Source organism: Molothrus ater, chromosome 1 (genome assembly GCF_012460135.2).
Source record: "Molothrus ater isolate BHLD 08-10-18 breed brown headed cowbird chromosome 1, BPBGC_Mater_1.1, whole genome shotgun sequence".
Taxonomy (NCBI): domain Eukaryota; kingdom Metazoa; phylum Chordata; class Aves; order Passeriformes; family Icteridae; genus Molothrus; species Molothrus ater.
Window position 1 is genome coordinate 102,071,009 of NC_050478.2, and position 24,752 is coordinate 102,095,760.

General features: G+C 42.0%; 1 protein-coding gene across 6 annotated transcripts in view; it reads right to left on the reverse strand.

Moving 5' to 3' along the window:
- Nucleotides 1–24,752, reverse strand: part of MTCL1 (microtubule crosslinking factor 1) — a 103,085-nt gene that overhangs the window by 42,218 nt on the left and 36,115 nt on the right. For all 6 annotated transcript variants that reach the window (XM_054516689.1, XM_054516693.1, XM_054516690.1 and 3 more), the window contains exons 4-5: nucleotides 6,219–6,278; nucleotides 1–324 (exon numbers count right to left, since the gene is read on the reverse strand). The exon at nucleotides 1–324 is cut by the window's left edge and continues 1,002 nt beyond it. In XM_054516689.1, the coding sequence (XP_054372664.1) occupies nucleotides 1–324; nucleotides 6,219–6,278 (384 nt within the window). The remainder of the gene's footprint in view (nucleotides 325–6,218; nucleotides 6,279–24,752) is intronic.

A 24,752-nucleotide genomic window follows, 5' to 3' on the forward strand; every position in this document is an offset into this window, starting at 1 on the left:
TTCATATTGGCACCTCATATCCTCCATCTCAGCTTTAATCCCCCTGTTCTCCACCTCCAGTTCCACTATTTTTCTGCCCAGTATGTTGGCTTCCTCCTCCACCAGCTTCAAACGAAGCTTCAGCTCAGCCTCCCTGGTGCTGGGTGGGCCCCCTGCTTCCCCAGTAGGCAGGGGACTGTCCACATCTCCGTAGATGGACTTGTACTTCTGGAGCTCCTGCTCCAGTTCGTCCTTCTCCCTCCCCAGTTTGGCCATCTTCTTACGCATCAGCGCTGCCTCCTCTTTGGCAAACTGGAGCTGGCACTTCAAATCAGCACTGTCCTCCTGCCAAGAATAATCACCCCCCCCAACCCAAGATTATATTACAATAGAAGAACAACCAGCAGCTTGTTTTCCAAAAATCTCCACCTCCCCATCCTCTGACCTGTATCTGTTAAGTATGCAAACAATTCACAGACAGAACTGCGCAAACCACACAGTTGACACATTTCATGGCTTGGTCTTGGTTAAATTGGCAAAGCAGCTTGACCAGAGTTAAAGAGGGAGAAAAAAAAGTGTGCCTGTGCAAGTGTTCAGTGATGTAAGAGTGCCAACACAATATTTTTTCTCAAATGCTGAGCAGACTTTGTGGAAAATAATGACTCAAATGAAAAGGTTCCATGATTTGCTGGCGCTTTTTGTTCCATTCACTTTTTGTTCCATTTACCTTTAATGACACGCTTGTTCCCCTTAAGCACCATGAAACAAAGACTACTCAGATGAATTTGCTCCTCATAATCTCAAATTTTGGGCTCCTTCAGCTAGAAAGCACAACAAAGGTGTGCTAAACTGCATGGCTGCCTTGAAAAGTGAAGACTTTAATTACCGTGATCTCACAATTCTGTGAAATAGACGAAGTTCCTAACTTGCTTTCCAAATAGGAAACACACTGTTGTGTCTACTGCTGTTATTATTAGGACAGAGCAGATTGTGACCTCTGTTTCTGGGATGAACTGTTCACAAGGGAGATCAGTGAAAACATGTGAAAAAGCAAAGAAAAATTCATTAAATCATGTTTACATCCAAATCCATCCCATGTGAAAACCTGCATTTTTCAGGAAGTACCAGGGTATTGAATGACTATTTGGGGTTTTTTGTGTGTGTTGGGCATTAAAGAGTACTGCATCTCATCTCAAATGAAAACTCCAGTGTGTATTGTGCTGAAATAAGAGACATGGTTAAGTAAATTCTAAGCCAATGAACAATTTCTTTGCATGAATCACTTTCATGAATTGTCATGGAGATACAGGCACTTGGCCTCAAAAGAGACACATTTATCAGCATTAGCAGTATAATGGAAGGCAGGCTTTGAAAGATGATCTCCTGAGACAGCAGATTTTATCATTGTTGGTAGGCCATGTGGACATATGTGCAATTATATATGGAAAATTCATTTCGGTCTCCGGAGCACTGTTATCTTTCACAAGCACCATTTTGTTTTAATTCCTAATAATGGAAACCAAATTCAGAGGAAAACATAACTGACTTTAATTGTTCACCCAGATCAGGCTATGAAAAAAAAAATTACGAAACTAATTATGGCTCAGTAATCTGAGGAAATTATTTAATTTCTATAGCACAGATCCTAGCACACTGGTTTTCTATGTTACCTAGATTAATTTTGCCACATTCTATTTACACAAATACTAATTATGACTTAATTTCAGCTGTTAATAACTGAATAGACACAAAAGCGATTGGTTGTATACTTCTGAACCCAGTAAGCTTTCTGATTGATGCTGCCTGCTGCAGGTTGTGACTTTAAAATGCTAAATAGAAAAAAAGTTAACTTACATGTTAAAAATATGATAGAGTAAAAATTAGTCAAACTTTTTGTTAATATGTGGTTTTAATTGACAACCAAGAGACAAACACAACTGCAATCAGCTCATGGGTTGATTAAAATTTTGGTCATCATGTCTCTGGCATCAGAAATATAAATTTTAAATTAATTCAAGCAAGGTACTTATGATTGATTAGAAGCAAAGCCTTAGAAGATAGACTTTCTATCTTCTCTATTGTCTCCTTGTATACACGTCTCTTTTTCACACATGTATTTAAAAATTGCTTTTCTCTTTATAACTCAAAAGTGCAAATTAAGAATCAAATTAAAACCTGGGAAAATCCTATGCGGCCTCTACTGCAGTCACTCTGAATTTTGGTTGCTCTGGCTGGATAAGACTGTATGATTAAAGCATCATCTTTTTCCAGGGTTGTGCAACACATTACCTCTGTTTTTCCTATCATGGTGAATCAGTTTATCCCCAGAGCTCTAGGTTTTGCTTTTAGGGAAATACAAAGATCACAAGGAAAGTTACAGCCAGACTAGTGCTGCACATCAGAACCCACAGGTGCGATGATTATTCCTGGTTATTTATTTATTTATCTGTTAATAGCTGGTCTGACAATTTTTTTATTCTGTCTTTGTAATCCTGCATTCTTTACCCAACTCCTTGTCTGCCTTTGGCTTCAAGAGCCCAGCTGTCTGTGGCAGTGGCTGGTGCCTTGCACCTCCCTGGCTGGAGCAACGCCTGGCTGAAGGGGCAGCCTGCCCCATTCCTCTGCTCTGGGAGCACCAGGGCCCTGCTGCCACCCTGGGCTCCGAGGCACCTCCAGCCAGACACCCACTGCCCTTCAGACAGTACAAATAACAGCACTTGGGACAACACGCTCAGAGCTTTGACGCTTTTGAAGAAAAGGGAAAGGCTTCGATGGGCTCAGGGTCAGGGCCCCAATGTTTTTGCTCAGCATCACTGCACGACTCAGTGCATCTGTGGAGTTAGTGTGTTATTATTGCAGGACAAAACCACTTTTAACTCCTTTAATGGCATCATTTTATTGCCAGGTTTTGTCTTAGCTATTTTATTTTTTTTAAAGGATCAAACTTTCAAGTTTTGTTTTTTCGCAACAGCTGAAACAAGCAAGATTTTTTTTCATTAGACAAACACAAGCCTTATACAAAACAACAGAGCTGATGGATGTTAATCTTGCCTACTAAATATGGATTCCATCTGGAAAGGTGAGAAAGCTCTAGATCTTCCTCACTTCCCTGCCAGGGAACATCCCATTCCCCTGACAGCATTTTTTCCAAAGGAAAAGAATGGTCAGGAGAGGTTTATCAGCCAGATCTAAGCATGCCAGAAGGGTAGGACTCCAACCTTCATGCATCTGTCCCTCTGAAACTTTGTGTACAGAAATATCACTGATTTCTTGATCAGTTGAAACCAAGTAGAAACAGTGCGAGAGTGAGACACCCACACAGGCAAAGCAGAATTTTGACATATAAGGCAAACTAAAGAGAGGCCAAATCACTGAAACTAATAGCTCATTATTAGTTAAATTGTGAATAAAAAGACAGGAGAGGGGAAAAAAGAAAAAAGAGGGAAAATAGCCTTTCCATGGTTTTGGAGGAACAAGAGGCTCAAATCCCAGGGGCTGAATACGTACAATGGCCTCCTGACTGTATTAAACATCCAGTATGTGCATGCTCTCCTAAAATGTGTACATAGGGCAAATCATAAAGAAAGAAAAGAAGGAACAGCAGCGCAAAGATGTGACAGTCACGGTGCTCTGTCATGGATGTTGAGAGATCATTAGGGATAAATGGGAGCTAATGATTACCGATGGTGATAATTTGCATGCAATTGCACTGCGGCTCTGCATGGCACTTCAGAAGGATCTTAATGGGTAAAAAAAGCAGAAGAAAAAAGCCCAGATCCTTCCCCACAGAGTCTGCTGTCTAATTTAGACAAATGTAGAATGTGGAGATAAAGAAATGAAATGTATAAGAAATAAATTAACTTAATTATGCAATGTAAATGCATAATGTGTGAGAGATGTGATCAGAATGAAGAGCTGATCAAAAATTCCCCAATACAATATTTCTTTTCTGGCAAGAAGACACAAAGCTAGATAGAGGCCAACACCATCTCCTCTACCACCACCACCAGCTCAAGGGAACTGCCAGGCAGAAGACTGGTAAGCAATTTTGGGGTTGCAGGTCTGATGACAAGGCAGTACAACCAGCACCCAAGCATCTGGCTGAGTGCCAGCACTCCTACCTTGCGCTGGAGAACCACTTTTCTTTGTGGTTTGCCTGGTGCCTGGTATTTTCCAAGAAGCTCCGTTTTGCAATTCTGCTGAATAAAAACTTTTTTTCTTCAATACTGCTAGAGGTGGGAGAGTGCTACTACAAATTCTGCTTTACACAGCTTTAAGACAATCAACTTCATGGGCATTATTTACGTGGTGTGCCTTGTGGTGGGTGTGAAGTTCCAGTTAATTTTCATGATGAGCTTGCAGTAAGTAAAAACACCAGTCTTGCCACATGCTGTATGTATCTGTACACATGTGGATGCACAGAATCTAAGTTTGAGGCCTTCTCAGTCACAAAATATATAATGGGTGTTCATTCTAGGTATTTAAGGCATCTGTCCCTGAAGAGCAGCATTTTGAACCTCCTGGCCTGTGTCTGTACCAACCCTTTTGGGCCATGCCCAGCACCAGGTAGCTGCTTGACCAGGTCAGTCATGTGCTGTGATGTGCCTTGATCTCAACCAGCAAATACCTCTGAATGGATGCCTGGGTTTGGAGACACTGGAGATATTGGTAATATCCTAGAATTGGGAGAAAGCCAGCACATGTACATATAGGCTGGGCTATGTTAGCATATAAGGTTATTTTTTGGTCTTTTTTACCCTATAGAGTTGGTGAAGAAAACTGAATGGCCACCTTGCAGAGTGCTGATGCAATGGTTTTCATTTCCAGCTCCAAGTCCTTTGTTTGCAAGAGTTATGATGTGTGTGTAGTGGGTAAAAGTTTTTCTCCCCCTGTGGCTTCTGGGATCACTTCTCTTTGTTGAGAGCAGTGCTGAGCTCACACTTAGTTACTCAGTTCATTTTCTGAAGTTAATTTTGTTAATTTTGTGAAATCTTTTTAAGGCTTTCCAAAGCAAACTGAAGCTGCTCTTAATGCCTGGATTTGGGTGGAGGAAGCAAGCACGAGGATCCATTCTCTTTGCACAGTTCTGTATTTCCAGGAATGAGGAAAGGAAGGACAGTGCTGCTCACAAACCCCTATGGACACAATTGTGCCTTCATGTAGCTTCATCTGTAATTTGCATGTGTGTGGGCATGTGTTTATATTTCATCTGTGTATTTTACATACTTGCAGAAAAACAAACTCTGACCTGACTGACGACTTAAATAATGCTCCATAGCAAGAGCCTCATTTTAAGGTATGATTAAGCCATGCTTGTGTCATCTTGGCCAGGACACTCAGTCTGCTGTGGCCTGGGAAAGCAGGCTGAAGTGCCCTGGCCACTGGCCAGTCCCCTAGTATGCCCACTCAGCTGCCTGCCCTACCCCCTCAAGTTCAACATATTGTAGTGATTTATTATGGTGTCAATTACAAATCAATGGACTTTAGGACTAGACAACCCCAAGGTCTCGGCTGTGTACGCTGAGCCTGCCGAGGGGGCAGCAGGGGAAGTGCATCCCTTCTCTAATGAAGGCACAATGTCTCTCCTGGCTCCTTTCCCAGCAAGGTGAAATACTATCCCCATCTCCCTGGCTATAAACAGTAACTGTGCTGGGAAAAGCTTTAACTCCTACAGTCAGCACAAAAAGCAGAGGAAACCAGGCGGACTGCTTTCCTGGGAAGGACTGACCAACGAGATTCCAGTAAAATACGTGTCCAAAGAGAGACTGAGTGGGCAGCTTGGGCTCTCTGAGGTACCTCAGCTTTGGGGAGCACAGGTTCCTGCAACATCAGGGAGATCAAAGGAGACACGAGAGCTCAAGAGGTGTCACTGCAGTGTGTGAACTGCATTCCTGCCAAGACACTCATTAGCACAAAACCTTTGGCACAGTGTATAAATTTAGTTAGTCCCTAAGCTGTGATCCAATTATTCTGTGAGGCAAGGTGATTTGCTCCTCTTGTAGCAAACCTGCAGCCTCAATCAATGGATACAAGCACAATGAGCCTGAGAAGCTGCACAGTTTAGTGACTGCATTTCTGTCCTAAATTGCTTCTGCATTATCTCTGGGAGGTCTCAGTAGATTAAGGTCTAATTGCACTCAAGTTAATATACCTGATGGCCCAGTCAAAACCCATAAAAATAAATTTTGAGTTGTGTCATGTGATTTTTGCTCAAAGTTACATGTTCATGGAAACTATACCTGGGTAAATGTCTTTTTTTCTTTGTGGATTTCTCTGCTGCCTCTCCTCTTCAGGGAACTCTGCAAGAGAAGCAACGCTGTGTTATTGATAAGCTAAATACAAAGCCTGCAAGTCTGGCAGGTTTCACCACTATACAATTAATTAAGGAGAGAGAAAGAAAGAAAGAAAGAATATTCTCCTGAACAGCTGGGGATTTAATTTTTCATGATAATCCTTAAAAGAACAAGGTGATCAGGTCCTTGTCAGTGAATCTTTTAATGCCCAAAACTTCCCACCAAAATAAGGAATAAAATTAGTTAAAACTTCACAGAGGGGGGAACATCCTGCCCCCCCCCCCCTTTTCTTCTGTGGACCACCACAATTTTGGCTAAACTTTCTTTTTGCATGGGGCAATGATGCATGTTTGATTAATCCAGGGCAGAAGTCCAAGAATCTTACTCACAGTCGATGTGAAACACGTGGTGGAAACCTCAGAGGAAAGCAACCCCCCAAAAAATAGGCAAGGATATGCATGTTTAAGCTATGTGGCATAACATTATTTGTTAACCCGTGCTAGCAAACATACTGAAGAGCCCAGATAAAGACCAGATAATTCTCCGGGTACTTTTGAATTTACTTCATAAATCAGATATTATTGGTTTTGCAAATCTTTATATCCCTTTATAAGCAAATATTTTTAAGACATGGAAATGATATCATCATCACTGCTTCACCGAGAAACCTCTCATTTCCCAAATGGAAAAGCACAGTTTTCCTGAGAAGTGAGAGGTAGAGCACTATCAGGATGTTACCAACGTTTACTTGTGTGTCAAGACTGGTTTCCAAACCAGTGTGAGCTGGGCCTATTTAAAAAAGGCATATTTTTGACACTTACCGGGTTGAGGGGATCAATAGTTATCAGAGAAAAAAAAAAGGCAGAAAGCTGGGAACTGCAGAGTTTGAATTCAAAGCAGGCTGTGTTGCTCTGTCTGTGCCCAGAACCTGAAGGCTGATACTCCCCAGACCACCCCAATATTCTGGCCTCTTTTATTTATTACTTCAGTTTATATTTGCTCTGTGGAGGACAATTTCCAGCTGAGGTAAAGCCTGGGTTGTCATGGGTAGCCCACAGTTGGTAAGATGGGTTGCCCTGCTCCTCTGGTCCATGTGATGGAGCAGTGTCCCTGGACCAGCACTTGCTCCCATGTCAGGTGGGCTAAATCTCAGCCTCTGTAACCCACACTGACCCAGCATTGCAAACCAGGAGGGAAGAGGAAGGGACAGGAGGGAGAGTCATCCTGTTAATTAGCTAAGTCCAGCCTCGTGCCCAGCCATGAGCTGGCAGGAAACACGATGAGAGCTCGGGGACCAGCACACACACCACACACAAATCTGAACCAAGAGCTTTCCCTGGCTTTGTGGTTTCTGTCTGTTCAGCTATGCAGCTACTGCACATTATAATTATTGCACACTAAGACAAATCTCTCCTTCTACTCTTTGTTATACACAGATAAGTAGTTAAAACCCATTCATACACAGCACCATATGCCCAAGACATACTACAGTTTATTTTTGCTAATCTGCTCTCTACTTTAATCCAGTGATTTCCTATAACTAATGAAGCTGAGTAAGAGAAATGTCTTTTTCTGGATACTGAAACAGTTCAATAAAAAAAGACTTTAAACACTAAAATCATCATATGAAAACCTGTTACACAAGCTTAGGCAGGATAAACAGTTACTGTTTTCTCTCCCTTTTTTTCTTTTCTTTTTTTTTTTTTAATGTGGTGTTATTCTAGAAGCAGATATGTAACTGAAAGCAATCACCAGTCAGCAGCATCACTCCCAGGCACACAAGAGGGGTCACATTCTGGTTGAATAGAGATGGGGCATAGCCCTGGTCCTCACATGTGACTTCTTTTCGATGTGACTTCAAGCAAGAGCAACTTGAGTGAAAGGAGGTTGTCTGGATACTGCATGTAATTTCTAAGTCCTTAGAGTCAGGGATGAGGCAATCAATTTCTATAGAGGCCTCAATGCCCAGTTGTAGCAAATAGCTGCTCATCATGCTAGAAATGAAAAGCCTTGTGCCAAATGCTAAAACCTCTTGCTCTTAGGCAAAAGATTACACTTAGACACATCCAGCTCGAGAAACTAGGGGATATAAACACACGGACTACAGTGTGCAAGATAAAGTAATAAAGACTTTGCTGTGTAGTATGAGACAATACCTGGAAAACAAGGGAAGGGATTTAAAATCATGGTAGATGACATGGATGACAGGCTGAGAAACAGGTAGGTAGCAATCCAGCTTTGGAAACTGTAAGCTCCACTCCTAACTGAAACAATTAATTCCACAGATCCAGACTAACAGGTTTGTAACATATTGCCTTAGATGAGGTCTCATTTTAAGCATTTTCACACTGTGCTGTTTGGATTTGCATAAGAACAACTTTGTAATCAGTGCTCAGGTGGGAGCTTTGTATTTCCATAAGGCAGAGACTCAACCTTAGGCTGAGTCTGTGCTCGGTGTAAGAAAAACACAGGAACATTTACCTTTGGGGACTGCCAGTGGATTACAGGGAGAAACTTCCCTCACATGGATCAGTGGAGGACTTGAACACAAGCATGGCAGCAAGGCACTGCCTGCTCATAACCCCCTAAGCCCTACATGAAAACAAGGCATATCTCCATTTCAGCACTATGGGACCAGGCTGCACTTGTGTATGAAACACCAACCAATACAGCTGGGCTAAGGGCAGAGGCTGCTGCTGCTGCTAAAAGTAGGGGAATGTGCTACAAGCTTAAATAATTTAAAATTCAAAATGATCCAATAAATGAGTGTTTCTCTTTGATGTACAGGAGATTGGCATCAGAAGCTGATATGAATTAATGCTTGAAGGAACATTTCTATACTACTTTCTATACTCAAGAGACCAGCCAGGGTTGGCTGTCTACCAAGAAGTCTTTCAATGATGGTTAAACAAGATTTTATTAGTCCTTTGGTTAACAGAGTCTCTTAAGGAAGTGGTTACTTGTGCAGACATTTCCTACCTTTCACTGCAATTTACTGATGGACCTCTTGGCTACCAAAGAGAGCTAACGTATGGAGGCCCAGTGTTTTAAAAGTTAAACTTCCCAAAAGATTATTGGGTGTAGGGATTACAGTATTAACAGTGGAAAGAGACACAATGATTTTTACTTTCCCTAGGAGCCTAGCAGGGATGGGAAGAGGTAATTTGCATTTTCTGGTGAATTCCATTTTTACCAGGTCAAAGGAGAGTCCTCCAACTGAACAGTGAAAGTGAGCAGTGAAACCCACGTGGGGGACAGCAAGCAGGAGTCAATGCACTAGAACTGGTGGTTGGGCAAAATATGGAAATAAAATTTGAGTTAAGAGCAATTGTACATGTAAGCACATGATAGACTACAAGTTTTCATACTGAAGCAAGTACAGAGTAGGATGAGAACAGAGCTGTAAACAGGCATTGGTAGAGAAGGATTTGAGAGAACCAAGAGTCCTTAAGAGCTGCCATCCTGTCACTTTATTCACTGCTGCTGAGAGGAGCAAGTATTTTGGGTGGCAGTCTGACATCTGCAGGCAAGCATGGGCTTGCTATCATATGTGCATCAAACTGAACCTGCAAAATTCAGTAGCCAGTCACTGAAGTGACAATGCCTGCAACTCAAAACCAGAGAGGCTGGGTTGGAAAGTCCAGCCCCGAAGGCAGTTTCTATTACTGTGATGTGTGAGGAATTACACACCAGCATCACTGGCGCTTATGAGCTGTATTAATAATGTTCTGTGCCAGTGATGGCTTGCTACTGATTGCTTTGAAATGGATAATCACAATTTTCATTTGCATGCATTAGAAGATACTGCCTGTGAGGGACCTGACAGTATTTTAAAAAATTATGCACAATGGACCGCATCCACTTGCTCCAAATCCAGCAGTAGGTGATACAGACCACTTGCAGATTACCAGGAACTGCAAGGCCAACAGCTTCAGAGCTGCACATTGGCATTTCATAACAAGAGCTAAATTCTTGCTAGCTGTTGGGGCCTCTCATGTTCAAGAATGAACAAACCATCCAGGGGGACATAATCTCTGCCCCACAGAATGTGACTCATCAAGAGATCCTGCCAATGGACCGACTTTTTCATAGCACTTACTCTCCAAGAAACACCAGTGGTTTAAATGAAGGTAATTCTGCTTGGCATCTATGTGAATCAGAAGAAAACCAGATCCTCTTGTTAACAGATGGTCAGAGGGTGGATTTATCCCCAAGAGATGTAAACCAGTGTTCATTAACCGCACCACCAATCAGGAACACTTCACTGCGAGCGTTTTCCAGGCACTGTGCAGGACTGCATAGGAAGATTCTGTCAGGAGATGAAAAAGGATAGGGATCTCCATGTTCCTTCTCCAGCAAACACCCTCCACACAAATGAAGCTCTGATGGCCACTGCATGCTGTTTCCCTCTTAACTTTTTGCTGCTTTGGACTTGCCAGACCCTGACAATGAAGACATGCATGATTCTCCTTCATCTCACTGTTTTAGAGCTCTCCCTGTTTGTCCAGTCTTGCAGATAAAGGGAAAAACCCTTTGTGCAGAGGTCTGACACTCTTAAATCAGTGATGAATAAACTCCTCTTAGAAGAAAAAAGCATGTCCTGGACAATGACCAGAACCTGTTTCTTTAGAAGGGGCAGATTCCAGCTATCACACTGCGCTGTCCTTTACTGTTACCAGCCCATTTGGGAAAAAGAAGCATTTCCCATTTCTGTAACAATATCCTTTATTTAAGGTAGGACAGGGTGACTTTCCATTCTTTCTTCAGGCCTGAAGTGTCTCTAAGTCCCAAGTATTCGACTGAAGATCTGCTTTGCTGCCATCCCATTCTTCTGTATTTCAGCAGCTGCGCAGTGAAAGTACAGCTTTTTCTTTGTGAACTCTTGTACATATCTACAGGATGGTTAATGGAACTGGAAAGTACAATGAAATTCTAATTGCTTTTCAATTGCTGTAGGCCCTTGAAAAAGATATCTCACCAGCCCCTGATAAAGCTGGGCTTGACGCAAGTGATCTGTATCTCCATTCATTCCCGTGTACGTTTCCTTTGCTAGAAACCTCTAAATTCTGTGATACTCATCATTCACATGACCTAGCAAAGCAAGCTATGTCTGAAATATCATAAGCATTACAATTCAGGATAAAAGACATCCCTTGAGTAAAAGAGCAGCAAAGCACACTAGCTTTCAGCACCAGCTTAAATTTCCCTAACGCTGCATTACTCTATTGTGCTCAGCTTATGAATAGGAGCCTCTTTCTTTTGCCTCTCACTATGAACACACCACACTGTCTGTCTCATGTGGCTTCCTGGTGCCCTTCACATGCAGGCTGTGATATTAGCTGCCTTGGTGTTTACAAATAATGTGGTGTGACAGGTCTGGGAGCATGCTGGGGAGGGAAGCAGCAGGGTTGCACCTGCTGTCTGAAGCCCTGGAAGGTTAGACAGCAGCTCTTGGGAGGATGGGAGACAGCTGGGCTGGCTCTGTGTTCAGCTCTCAACACTGAGCCATTTCACTTAATATTTGGTCAGTGCAGGCTGATGTGGGGACCAGAAACCAATATAATCATTCTTATTAATAAAATAATTACTAAATAATTCCAGAAATAATTGGTAAAAGATATAGCCCAGTGATACAATAATTGTTATCAATATAATAAAATAAATCCTGCAACAGACAGCTGAGATCCTAGCCACTAATGTGTATCACTGTCTTACACAGTTCTCCTGCCCAAACATTTCCTAGTAACTTGTTAAATTCATTAAAATATATTTTAAAAGTCCCTGTCTGTCCCATTTTGTTAAGATATAATTTTATATACATTTTTTTACAATATATTTTAAAAGTCCCTGTCTGTCCCATTTTGTTAAGATATAATTTTATATACATTTTATTACAATTTTATTACTTTTGTCACATTACATAAAGAAAATTATAACACACTGAGATTAGACTTCTCTTTCTTAGGGAAGGGTCTTATTTCAGGTGAAGGAAACAGGAAAGAAGCCAGGTAGATGATTGCAGCCAGTGCTGCTTTTTCCCCTCCTGCTACACTAGCAGAGTGACACTGTTGTGCCAGGAGCAAACATCCCTCTGAATGGGGATGAACCTCATCACCCTTCCGCTTGTGCAGCTGTTAAATGTGAGTTCTGCCCAGCACACTGTGCCCATTCCTTCACCCTGCATCACAGGCACGTGTGCTAACCCTCTGCCCGGGCACCTCCTGAGCCTGAGGAGGGAACCACTGCCACCACATCCCTCACAATCCTGCCAGGCAGGAGCAGCATCCACGCCAATCACAGCAGCAGGCTGCTGCCAGCCCTCTGCTGCTCCAGCTGCCACCACACTGTGGCTGTAATGCCCATGGTAACCATCGCTAGGAGCACCCGCCCTCTCCTCCCCACTGGCACAGGAGGCAGGAGCAGCACCCCAGATTCCCCCCTCTACATCAGCTGAGCTGCAGGGACTGAGCACCAGGCTGCAAAAGGGAGCCATGTCAACCTGCACCCCTTTGGGAAAGAACTTGTGGAAGAGTCAGGCTTAATCCGAGTGGTATGTGCTGCGCTGACACGGCCTGAGCCCTCTAATTACCTCGTTAGTGTAATCCCCTAGCAGACAGCCCGTGAAAAATGTGCTGGGCACTATGTACACACAGAAACAGACCTGTCCTGACACAACTTGGCAACAGGAACGGTGCTCATAGACAGCCACAAAACCCTACAGAAAGACACACGCCTGGTGCTCATAGCCCAGGCAACACTTCAGCATGCCCAGAGGGAAACAGCATCTCTCACTGTGAGGGCAGGCACCCTGCCAGCCCCTTGGGCAGCAGGGGCAGTTTGGGCTCCCTTCTCCACCTCTCTGGACTAAACAGGGGTTATAAAACTCTCTGAGAAGATGAAACAACTTGTACAATCATTTTAAAGACTTCTTCTTCTCTCTTGTGATGATTCTTACTGCAGTAGCCTGAGCAAAATAGACAACTGCTGGAAAAAGCCTCCCTTACATACCTGCCCTGCCATCCACCATCCACCTGGCACTGCTTGGCATCACCTACTCACCCAGTGCTAAATGTAAACTGCCCCAAAAACAGAGGCTGACTGTCCTTCCCTCCTGTTCTCTATGAAAAAAATGCTTCCCCAGAAGGCTTTACTGAATGGGACTGCAGGCCAGGTAGTGCTCAGAGATGGTACTGGGAATTTGCATTCCTAAAAGAAGTATGAGAGCATCTGTTGCTGGTCACTGCACACCCTGTAGCACAGCTGACCTATCACAAGCATAAATGTTGTTTGTTTGTTTGTTTGTTTGTTTGTTTCCAGCAGAAGGGTAAGTAAGCAGTATATACACAGGGAATAGACACCTGCTGTCCAGTTGTAGAGGTAGAGTCTGCTAATTCTCTGCACCAAGACCTTTTAGAAAGTAATACTTTGTAGCTGGCAATCCCCTTACGAGGACAGACTTTCTGAGGACTGGAGGAACAAACTGGAGAGTTTGACAGTGAGGGGACAAAGCAGAACTAGACCTGATTTGGACAGTGCTGATAAAGGGGAGGAGAGGAGCTGAGTAAAGCTCCAAGCCCATACTAGGTCAGGAGGTTACTTCAACCATTTACAAAACTGGGAGAGGGAGAAAACACACAGCTCTGCAACCTCTGTAGTGTTCAGGGTATGGGCCTAAAGAGCATATTTCACATACCCTAGAAAAAAGAAGATTTTTGGAAGTCTTTTTGCAGAGAAAGATATTTACACCTGCACATCTGTGCTGTCCACACAACAGCCACAGGATTGTTCTTTACATTCTTTACATTGTCCATCAACAGCCACAGGATTGTTCTTTACATTGGGGATGGAAAGGAAAATTTTCCTTGAGCAGACAACTGTGAGTACAAGCATCTTCAATCTCCCCTGGATTAGAGCAATTTGCTGTTTCTATGAAGTATTAAATGAAATTCTAAAGAAGCAGAGAGATTAAAGGCCAACTTCAATGATCCCCAACAAATATATCCCAGACAGTCTTTGTAATCCTCAGTTGCCCATCTATTATTTCACAATTTTAAGGACATTGCACTCTGAAAAAGGGGCTTATAAAAATAGAGCAAAAAGACAGCGCAAATTCACATTTGGATAGCTGCTGACATTTTTGAACTTTGGATAGCTGCTACCTGTGGTGCATTTTCCTATAGATCATTCAGTGCATACACCAATTTACTGCCAGGTGATGGGTCACCCCCAAGACATTCATATTCAGCAAGCCATAGGAGTCACAGTTCAAGCCCAAATAAAGATAGTTCTGCTACAATGAACAAGGCCATCAATTACAGGAATGAAATTCAAGCCAGAGTGTAGCATTTGTAGCTAAGAAACAATGAAAGCAGGGCAGGCACAAGAGACAAGAAGGGGACAGAGCTCCTCCAAGCATGTCAGTGCAATGTCCACCCACTCTCCCAGCATATTCTGTGAAGAAGAGTTGCCCTCATGGGAGAAAAGTGCTAGGCTACCTATGTGCCAAACTGCAGCTGGAAATGGACAGGAGGGAAAGAAATTGTTAGGAGAGCATGTAATTGCAAAAGCTGCAGTTCCTTAGTGAAACCAGTCCACAAAGGTGTGTCAGCAGCAAGCCTGTAAATATCAAATGAAAAACTCTACATGATTGATATAACTTCACAAAAACGTGCTTAGAAAAGAGTATGACAAGCCCAAGTGGGAACACAGTGCTTCAAACATCAAAATTAAAAATGCACAGAAAAATTATAAATATTCCATAAATGCTAACAGCCAAATAACCTGTTGTGAAGCATGATTCTGAGGAGACCTCAACCTATGCAGGTATTTGAGTTACCCTTAACTATTTTGCCTGCTCCAGGGGCTGGACTGTGATTGCCTGGGAATTTTTTCTGATTGCCTCTGGGGAGCTTGGGTGGCTCTGTAAGTGTGCAGGGGCTGCTCTCTCTCATGCTACTGCTGCTTTGAAGCCTAAAATGAGCTGCCTCAAGCTCCTTGCTGGGATTCAGGGTCTCTGCCTGTGGATACAGAAGGATGCTCTGAGTCTGTGGACAAAAGTACAAAATTAAAGACAAATGGTGCATTACTGGGTGTTATGTGGGGAAGCCAGACCCAGGAGAGGGTCTCAAAGGTCTCAGATCTCTGAGAGATGGGTGAAAGCAGGGCTTAGGATAATGCTTCTTGGTTTGCTCTGCAGCTTCTGGGAAGGACAGACAGCTTTTCCATGCCTTGACAGGGGAGCTGGCTGCCCTGAGCCTCCCCATTGCACTGCCTCAGTGCCTCAAAGAGCTGGTTTCTGAGGAGGAGGCAATGGTGCCCAGCACTTGCCCAAAGGAGGAATTCACAGCTTCAACTTTGTTGCATTCATCCCTCTCTAAATGCATCCTACTGGCGGCCTAAGTGCTCTACTTTGTTTTGATACAGATTTGTTACAAACTGAAAATGTTTTATCTGTTTTCTTTTTCAGTGCAGAACAGGAAGAAAAAGAGGATGACCCCTTTATAGTCCCTTAAATGAGGAAAAGAATTAGTTTCCAGACTTATCTGAGAATTTATCCCACTGTTTTCCTCTCTGCCTTTCTTGCTAATATCAAAACAAACATAAGAAGCCCAAAATAGTAACATCGGTGCACTTAAAAAAAAAACTCCAACCAGCCAAACAAAATAATAATCATACCACATTTGCATGCTCTTGTGTGGGGTGAGCTGCAGCCACAGAGCCAGGGCTGGTTTCAGGAGCTGTTTCTGGATAAGAAGCCCTCTACCCTCCAGAAACTGTAGGATCCACCAGAGCAGTGCAAAGCCACTACAGCCATGGTCACTACAGTCTCCAGCCAAGGCAGTGAGCAGGAAGGGACCATGTCTGCACTGTTAGGCTGCTTGGGAAACTTGAACTATTCCTCTTCTTTTGAGGGAATGAATCTGTAACCCCAGTCACACTGCACGTGGTACTTTTATTATGAAATTGTTATGATAACAAATGAAGACTGACAGCTATTGGGTCCAGCCCCAGGTATAGAATGAAATATGAAAAAGGTGAGCAGCACTGTTGACTTCACCAGTCCCTGAAAAAAGATGCCAGTTAGTGTGTCCTTGGTTGTAACCACACACCAAAACACGTGGGAGGAGCTTATGGATCCCTTTGCAGAGCTTGCTGTTGTTGCTGCCTAGTGACAGAGGTTTCTGAAGATGATTTGCAAACCAGCTTCTGAAAAGTCATTTTTAGACTCTAACTCCAAAGACCTTCTAATCTCTGTGCACTTCTCATGCTGAAGCACATGAGAGCAGGAACATCCTGATGTGCTTTGTATTTGATTTGCCTACTCCTAGGAACCGCTTTATATGTGGAAAGCTTTGCAAAGCTTTCAGGTAGAGCAAAGCAGCTCCTGCTGGGGACCGCAGGCTGGGAATATAATCAGGGGAAATACCTTTTTATTATACCTCTTAACCAAAACATAAAGTAGCACTTTGATTTTCTTACTATAAATCAGAATATGAAGTACAGGATTTTACCATATACAAATGGGTAAATACCTGATACCAGAGTGGAATTTAATTCTCTGCCAAAATCATACCCATCTCTACTTCTTTAATGCCTTTTAAAAAAAACCAAGAAGTCTCACATTTTCATTAACTTCAGTGAGGCTTGGACTAAGGCCTCAGGCAGCATAAGGCTCTCATTGTCTCTACTGAAACAGGAGTTTGTGGGAGACCAGGCATCATTCAGGGGTTGCTGCAGAGAGGTATCTAATTAGGAACAACTAATCCACGATTACTGTTCTGCTGTGATTAAAAGTGAGGCAGCAGGGATGCCTGATGAAAGGAGGCGATCAGGTTACATCCTGAAGCCCTACCAAGGTCTGACAGGCAAGGATACAAATCTAGGATTATTCTATAAAGCCTGAAGAAAATGCAAGAGCAGATTTGGTAAGGGACTTGATAAATCTTCACCTTTTTTCTCTGACTAGCAAAGCAAAGCAAAAAAGGAAAAGAAGAAGGAAAACTTCAAACCATGAGCTAAATATTCTTTCTCTACCACTGGTCAATGCAAGAATTCACAAAAAGCTTTTACTCTCCCAGGAATAACAAAATGGAAATGCCTGGGCTAGATCAGTGGAAGAGCTTTTGAACTGAAACATGGCAGCTAATAGCAGAATAGGCTTTAGACCAGCCTGGCTGCAGGAGAATAATGACTATGAATAAAATATATGCATTAGAGTGAATAATGACAGCCCTGAAGAAGGACTGGCAGAGACCAACAATTTTTTTTAGATCATTATTTCTCAGATGACAGAAACTATTACCATGAGGAAATTATTGCACTTTTCATTTTTCTAATTAAAACACGAAAACTGTTTCTCTCTACCACTTAATTCACTGCTGGCTCTTTCTTTCTGCCTCTTTGGCCACCTGGAAAAAACACCTCATAGGTAAACTTTTTTTTAGCTGAGGGCCCAACCTCAAAGGCTACTGCTGTGTCAGTGCTTGAAGTGAGGGCAAAAATAGCTGTGTTAAGGATTTCCACAGCAAAACAACGACATAATTTGAATTCTTGGTGGTTCTAAAGCAGGCATATTAAGGTCACTACCTGGGTACATGCTCTGCCTTCCGACCAAGAAGTAAGGGGAACAAAATTGCTTGTGGGACTGATCTTCCCATGTGCCTGCTCATTAACAGGGCAAATTTTACATGATTATAGGTTTTTGGGGGGATTTTGATAAAATGTTCATTTCTAGTCTGTTTTTAGAAGTCTCAGTGTGGTGAATTTTTGCTTGTTTGAGAAACCCGAAGTCCCTGGATCCTTCTGTAATCTCTTTTCTAAGATCCTACCAGTCATGACACCTAAAATATTGGGAGGGAGAGACAAAATAAAACCACAGGCAATTAGCAGCTGGTCTCAAGCAAGGCATCACTTCCACCACTTACTTCTCCTTCCCTGGCTGCCTACCTTACCAGGCTCCTGAAGGGAGCTCTGAGACATACAGAAATGGAAAAGCATCCATTTTTTGTCTCTGTAAATCACTAATTGGACTCTGCTTATTTGGATCAGCAAGTGGGGAGTGAAAGCCCTCAGAGATACACAGCAGCTCTTCAAAAAAGAGCCCAAAACCAGGAAAAAAAAAAAAAGAAAAAATAGAAGAAGGTAGGAAATAAATGAGGGAAAAGTTTGCAGCATACACAAAAGCACCATGAAAAAAATACTGACTGTTCAACACTTGCATGTCTTCAAATTCACTAAAGGGATGTGAAGTTAAATAAAAACACAAATGGATCTCAGACAGGCACACAGCACTTTCCCTCTCCCATACACAAATATGTCCCCATGTACTTGGCTCACCTGTCAGTGCAGGAAAAGCTCTTCCTGGCCACACCAAATGCCCTGAATGACACCCAATTTCCTAATCTGGCTTTGTTATTTTCTCCTTATTTTGCATATAACCAGAGTATGAATTTATAACATGTTTTCATTTACATAGGAAAACTGGAGAAAGCAGTTTGTGCCCCAGAAGGAGACAAAGAAATTTGAAGTAAATGTAGATCTAGAATAAGGCAAAATAAAACTCTCATTGGCATAATTATTGCTAATGACTTGGAACTGAAACTCATTTGGATGAATCCTCTTCAGATTTTGCCTATTAATTTCCCTAACTGTCAACATAAAAATGGCAGGTTTTAGCCAAATAGTCTAACCTTATAAGAAAATATAATAGAAATGAAAGAAATAGAATGAAAGCTTGTTGCAGCCTTAAATTCTAAGAGGAACAAATTATCACTTTTATTAGAAGGCATATACTTAACTGAAATCTCCTCCCCACTTTTCAGATAATAATAAAACTACCTACAATTTAGAAATAGCAAATGATTGAGTCTGACTGGTGCTTAAAGAAAATACTTAAGGTTTTTAACCTCACTTTTGCCACTGGGCTCTCTACAGCCCAGTATACACTCTGTCACTCGTTGCTGTGATTGCAGCAGTGCCTTGCAGACACTGCAAGATGAAAAAAGTAGTCTCTACATTCCTTCCAAAAGGTTTAGCAGGGATTCTCCTTGAAAACAAAACTTCTTGAACACCATTCAGCAACACTGAGACATAAAAAGGGTTTTGGCCACAAATGAGAGAAAAATAATATCAAAATAAAACTAAAAAACCTGATCCAGCCACAACCCAAATTCAATAACCCTTTCAATTTCTGCAAAGTGAATCTCTAGCATTCACTGCAGCTATTCATGCTCCAAAGTGGTGCTGCATGTATTGATGTGAGTGGTTCATTATTCACCAGGGAAGGCATCCCACTGACCTCACCTCTGTAGGAACTGCAGAATCACAGCCCTATTATGGGCAGGCCCAATATTTATGCACACTTGTCAGATTTCACACAGCTCCTCTGAATGACATGCTCTCCTCTGGTCCTGCCTTTCTTCTCTTTAGGCTCTTCTTTCTTTCCTCTGCCTTCTAACTTCTGTGTGGCTTTTCATAGTAAGTGTGAATTTAACCAGCTCACACATAGGACTGCTCAGCTCTCACAAGCAGCTCTGGACATGTTCATTATTAACCCCAGAGTGAAAATATTCAGTCACACAATAAACCTGTGAGGCCAGCCAATGCTAAGGAGCTGAGCCCAGGGTAAGGGCTGAGCCCAGGGTAAGGGCTGAGGGAGTGAAAGACTTTTAAAACTTTGCAATTACTGTCTGCATATAGTCTGCAGAAAATACTCCAGGCCACCAACTGATTGTAGTTCCACTAAATATTTTAAGAACAGCTTTGACAAGATTTCCTCTGAACCCACTGCTCTTCTTCCTATTTTTTTTTTCTAGAAACAGTTTTCTCCATAGATGCCAGGGGGTTCTGATTTCCTTAAGAATAACAAGGCTTTAATAGCAGAAGATTGGAGATTAGAAGCAATGCCAGGTGTCCCTGCACGCTGCATGCAGGGAGCAATGTCCCCATTGCTGCTGTTGCATTAACACATTCCCAGCACAGAACAGCACTTCTGGATATATTTCACAGCAAGAAACTACATGGGGCCTAATGTGGGAATAAGCTCCAAAAGCAGTATTTTCCTTTTGGCTGGATTTTAACAAAGAATGTGAATGCATATAGGCTTTTACAGTCTGAATGCTTCTATTCCAATCTTTGAATTCAAAAGCCTATTTTTTCTCAAACACTGATCATGAAAGAAGAACCTAAAACCCAACCAGTTCTTTTCTGAATCAATATTCTAGGTACAACAGTGCAATAAGGTCACCTAAGGGGTTACAGTTTTTAAGAGCATGGCTAGCTCTTACATTGTTACTTGGTTATTTCAGTCTTTTTGAAATTAAAACAAAATAACACAAAAAATGCAGGGGTTTTTTTTTTGAGGTGTTTCTTAGGATACTGGCTTGGTAGTATACAGTCAGATGGCTACTCCCACATTAGAGACAGGGTGGTATTTTCAGCTTCTCTGGCAACTTTTTACTGTTTTATTTCCTTATGCTCTTTCTGTTGATTTCCTATCTGTCAGTGTTTCACCTCATGGAGATTAACTGATATTTCAGACTCCATTGAAGCCTCTTTGTCCTCTCCCACATGACACAGTAGCTGAATATTGACAAACAAAAAAGGGCAACTAGCAACAAAGTGGCCCTAAAGCCCACACTGCTGATGCAAATTTCTTCAAATTATGAGCTTTAAACCTCATTATGCTCGGATGTTTGTGCAAATGTGCCTGGTCTTTGTGCACAGTTGCAAAAAGCTGCTAAATGAAGAAAAGTGATATTGATTTTTCTCTCTTCCTACAATTGGATATTTATGATGCAAACAACCCCTAAAATACATAGACTTTCTTGAAGAGCCTTGAAGAGGCTGCACCGTCAGCAGAATACCGAAGTTCAATTGCAAAGGTCAGGCAGACACATAGAAAAAGGAAGAAAAATGTCCTGGGACTACACACACTTTGGATAAGAACAAGCAGTTTATTCTGCAAGAGAGGTCACAATTTAGATTTCTTTGTAGCCCCCCAAAATGCCCCCAAAACAGATGCATCTGCCACATCTGTTTGCAGCAAATGCAAACATGGATGTGGTAAACAAGAATGCTGAGCTTTTGTTTAACATCGATTTCTGTAGGGTCAAACTTCTAGAGTGCAGTTTGCTCATGTATGTACCTCACAGAATTTTTGCAAGGATTAAATCTTTGCAAGGATTAATCTTTAAATCTGTGTTTTGAAAAGATCTGCATATCATATTTAGAATAACAGCTAGAGTTAAGGTCACTTGATAACTTGCCAGGCAATAGGAATTAAAAGATAAACTGTTGTGTAATTATCTTATGCTGCATTTAGAAAAATTCTCTGTTATTATCCTGGGATAAAACCTGCATATAATTTGTCATGAATTAAAAAACACGCAAGTATTGAAAATAAATATTCCTTAGACAGCTCCACAGTTATACAAACATCAGTCACAACTTATTCTTTGATTCCATTTGATGTTGCACCACACTGCAAACACATAAACACGTATGTCATTTCATGCTGTGGCAGTGTGATGGGTATGCTGGGAAGGAGCCAAATTCAGCATTGGTGTTAAGGTGCAACCTGGCATGAGGCAAGCATGATGCTGCATATCTGCTGCCACAGGGATGGAGTTCATTGTGTTAAACTGGGAATGCACCAGGTTTACACCTTTCTGGTCAGTGTGTGCAGTTCTGCTCTTCTATGTAATTGATTACTGCTATCTTCTTGAATGTGAACCATTAAATCAAAGAGAAAAGTAAAAAAGTGGCAGTATAGATAAGGAGTTTGCCACAAAACACAACTGTTTTACAGCTCTGAGGGGTGACTTCTCAGCTGCGGCTCTGAGGTCAGAACTGCTCAGCTCTCCCTGTTTTAAGCTTTGAAAAAAGACAAGGACCTTCAAAAAGAGCAGTATGTTGAGGCCATTAAGAGGCAGGAACTGATATAAAGACACAAGCAGAAAAACAAGCATGCCACAGTGGAAAAGGAGCATATTCTCACTGGAACTCTGCATTCTTGGTGACCTCTACTTTTCAACGTGAGACCCCATAAAGGCTGCTTTGGGTGGAGGATTTTTTTTCAAGTCACTTCTTTTACTTATTACCAGTGGCTTCCCAACAGCTTGCAGGGTCCAACTCCCAGGGTTGGATGGGCTGCAAAGGTTAGGACACCCACAAAAAAAACCAGCTCTTCATGCATGGCAAAGGTGTAGCCCAGGAAATAAAAGGTCTGCAGTCTGGAAACCCCTATTAGGGAAAACCCCAAGAAGAGATCAATTATAAGGCAAACCTAGTGACAAAAGCAAGAGCAACCAGGGATTTGTGTAAGTGGAAAGAGTCGCATAGAAGTAGTGGGGACTACTTGGCACTAAGAGAAAATGACTTAAACCACATTTATACTTGGAAGTAAAACTACAACCAACCATGGAATCAAGCTGCATCAGGAGAAGTTCTGATTGGACATTAGGAAAAGGTTCATCATGGAGATAAGTGGTTGACCCCTGGAACAAACTCCTCAGGGAAGTGGTCATGGCACCAAGCCTGTCAGAGATCAAGGAGCATCTGGACGATACTTTTAGTAATAAAATTTAGATTTAGGTGGTCCTGTGAGGAACTGGGAGTAGGACCTGGTGATCCTTATGGATCCCTTACAACTCAAGATATTCTATGATTCTAACAATTAATGAGACTAAAGCCTCCCAGCTACTGTTGATCTAGTCCATAACTAAATTCACTCTTCCATGTCCCACCAGTTCTTCCAAGCCACTTCTGGAAAAGCGAGAGCGTGTGTTAGTCAATCACATCATTTGGTAGGGAAATGCACAGTCCTGTCTGTAATCTCCACATCACAAGAATAGCAAAACACTCTCCCATCTTATCTGCAGACAAAAGTCTGACATTAGTTCCATGCTGACCTGGGCCCTCAAAGCTCCTGCTGGATTCCCAGGGGTTTTCTGCCCGAGAGATGATTGATTAATCCCCATCCATCTAACAGAAGGTCACCAACTCACTCCATGCTCTCCTGAATACTGTGCAATCACAGGATTCAATTTAAAGTTTCTAAGGACAAGCAATTGGCTCCTCAGACACTGATCTACAAAACAGTAGGGTGCTCAGCTACAGAATAAAGGAGAAGCAGGAGAGGGCATTTCAGGAGCCTATTGCTAATGAGTGAACCATCTGTCTGTCTTCTTTGTGAAAATTAGCTATTTATTCTGACATTTTCTTTTCCCCAAACAGCTTTTCTGCTGATGACCTTATTATTTTAAAGTAATGTAATCTAATTTTAATGGTAGTACTTGTCAGAATTATTTTAAAAAGCAATAATGATAACTGTAGCTATCTTAGCGAACAGAAAAATAAAAATGTACGATGCCTCTGAGAGAAAAGGTGCAAGTCCCACCACAAACAAGCCTCACTGGTGATAATTATACTCATTATTCAGAAAGAAAACCATGGCCAGCTGTGAAATGAGTGACCAACACTGAATTTTTTGTATGGGATCATTCTTCCATCACAAATGAAAAAGAGATGCTGAATACAGAAAAAAAAATATCACTGCTGGCAAAAGCTTAACATAAATACATAAGCTAAGATAAGATACATAAGACTCTCCCTGGTCTGCCTTACCCAATTTATGTCTCTCAAAGGAATGTGTCCATTTGAGGGCTGCAGACTGTCCTTGAATGCCTCTAAATGTGAACACCATTTTAGCAGAAATGTAAGAAGAGGATACAGAGACTAATCGAGTTAGTCTCCATCCATCTTCCGGTATCGCATCTCTGCTGCAGACACCACCAGCTGCTTCACAGAAATGGGCAAAAAGCCTGATGGTAAGTTAATAGGTCTTCCTAGTCTTCCAAGCCAGGAAGTCTCCTCCTTATTCTTACCAGCTATAGATTAGTTTCAGAACTCAATTGTGAAATTTTGTGGCCCTTCCAGGACTTTCCTTCACAGTTGTTTTTTGGGGCCTTTTGGGCTGTTTTCAAGCAGTGCCATTGCAATCCTAAATCTGAGCACTTCTAGTAAACAAGAATATTCTAAAATGTAAAACACCCTGAGTATACCAAATTTTAAAATGCCATCTCAGCTCATGTGAGTGGTTATTCTCCCTTTTGTCTCAAATCAGCAAGCATGGGCCAGTTGAGACCTCAGAAACGCCTCCACAGGAAAGGCAGTTTCTTTGGATGGGCAGCTAGAACTTGATAGTATCTCTCCAACCACTTTTTGGTATTAATTTTAATCTCAGCTGACCCTGTATTTCTTTGTGTGTGGTTTTATGCCAGGTGAAGAACACTGCATTTGGATTCATATTTTTACTTTTGGTGAGGCAAGCATTTGCCCCAAATGAACACTTTGCTAAGGAGCTTTGTCAGCAGCATTTTCTGATATTTAAACTGAAGTTTTCCAGACTTGGGGAGTGAAAGCAGAGATTTATTGAGAAAGGCTGATACATCCTGCTGCCATGAAAGTCCTGCAAATACA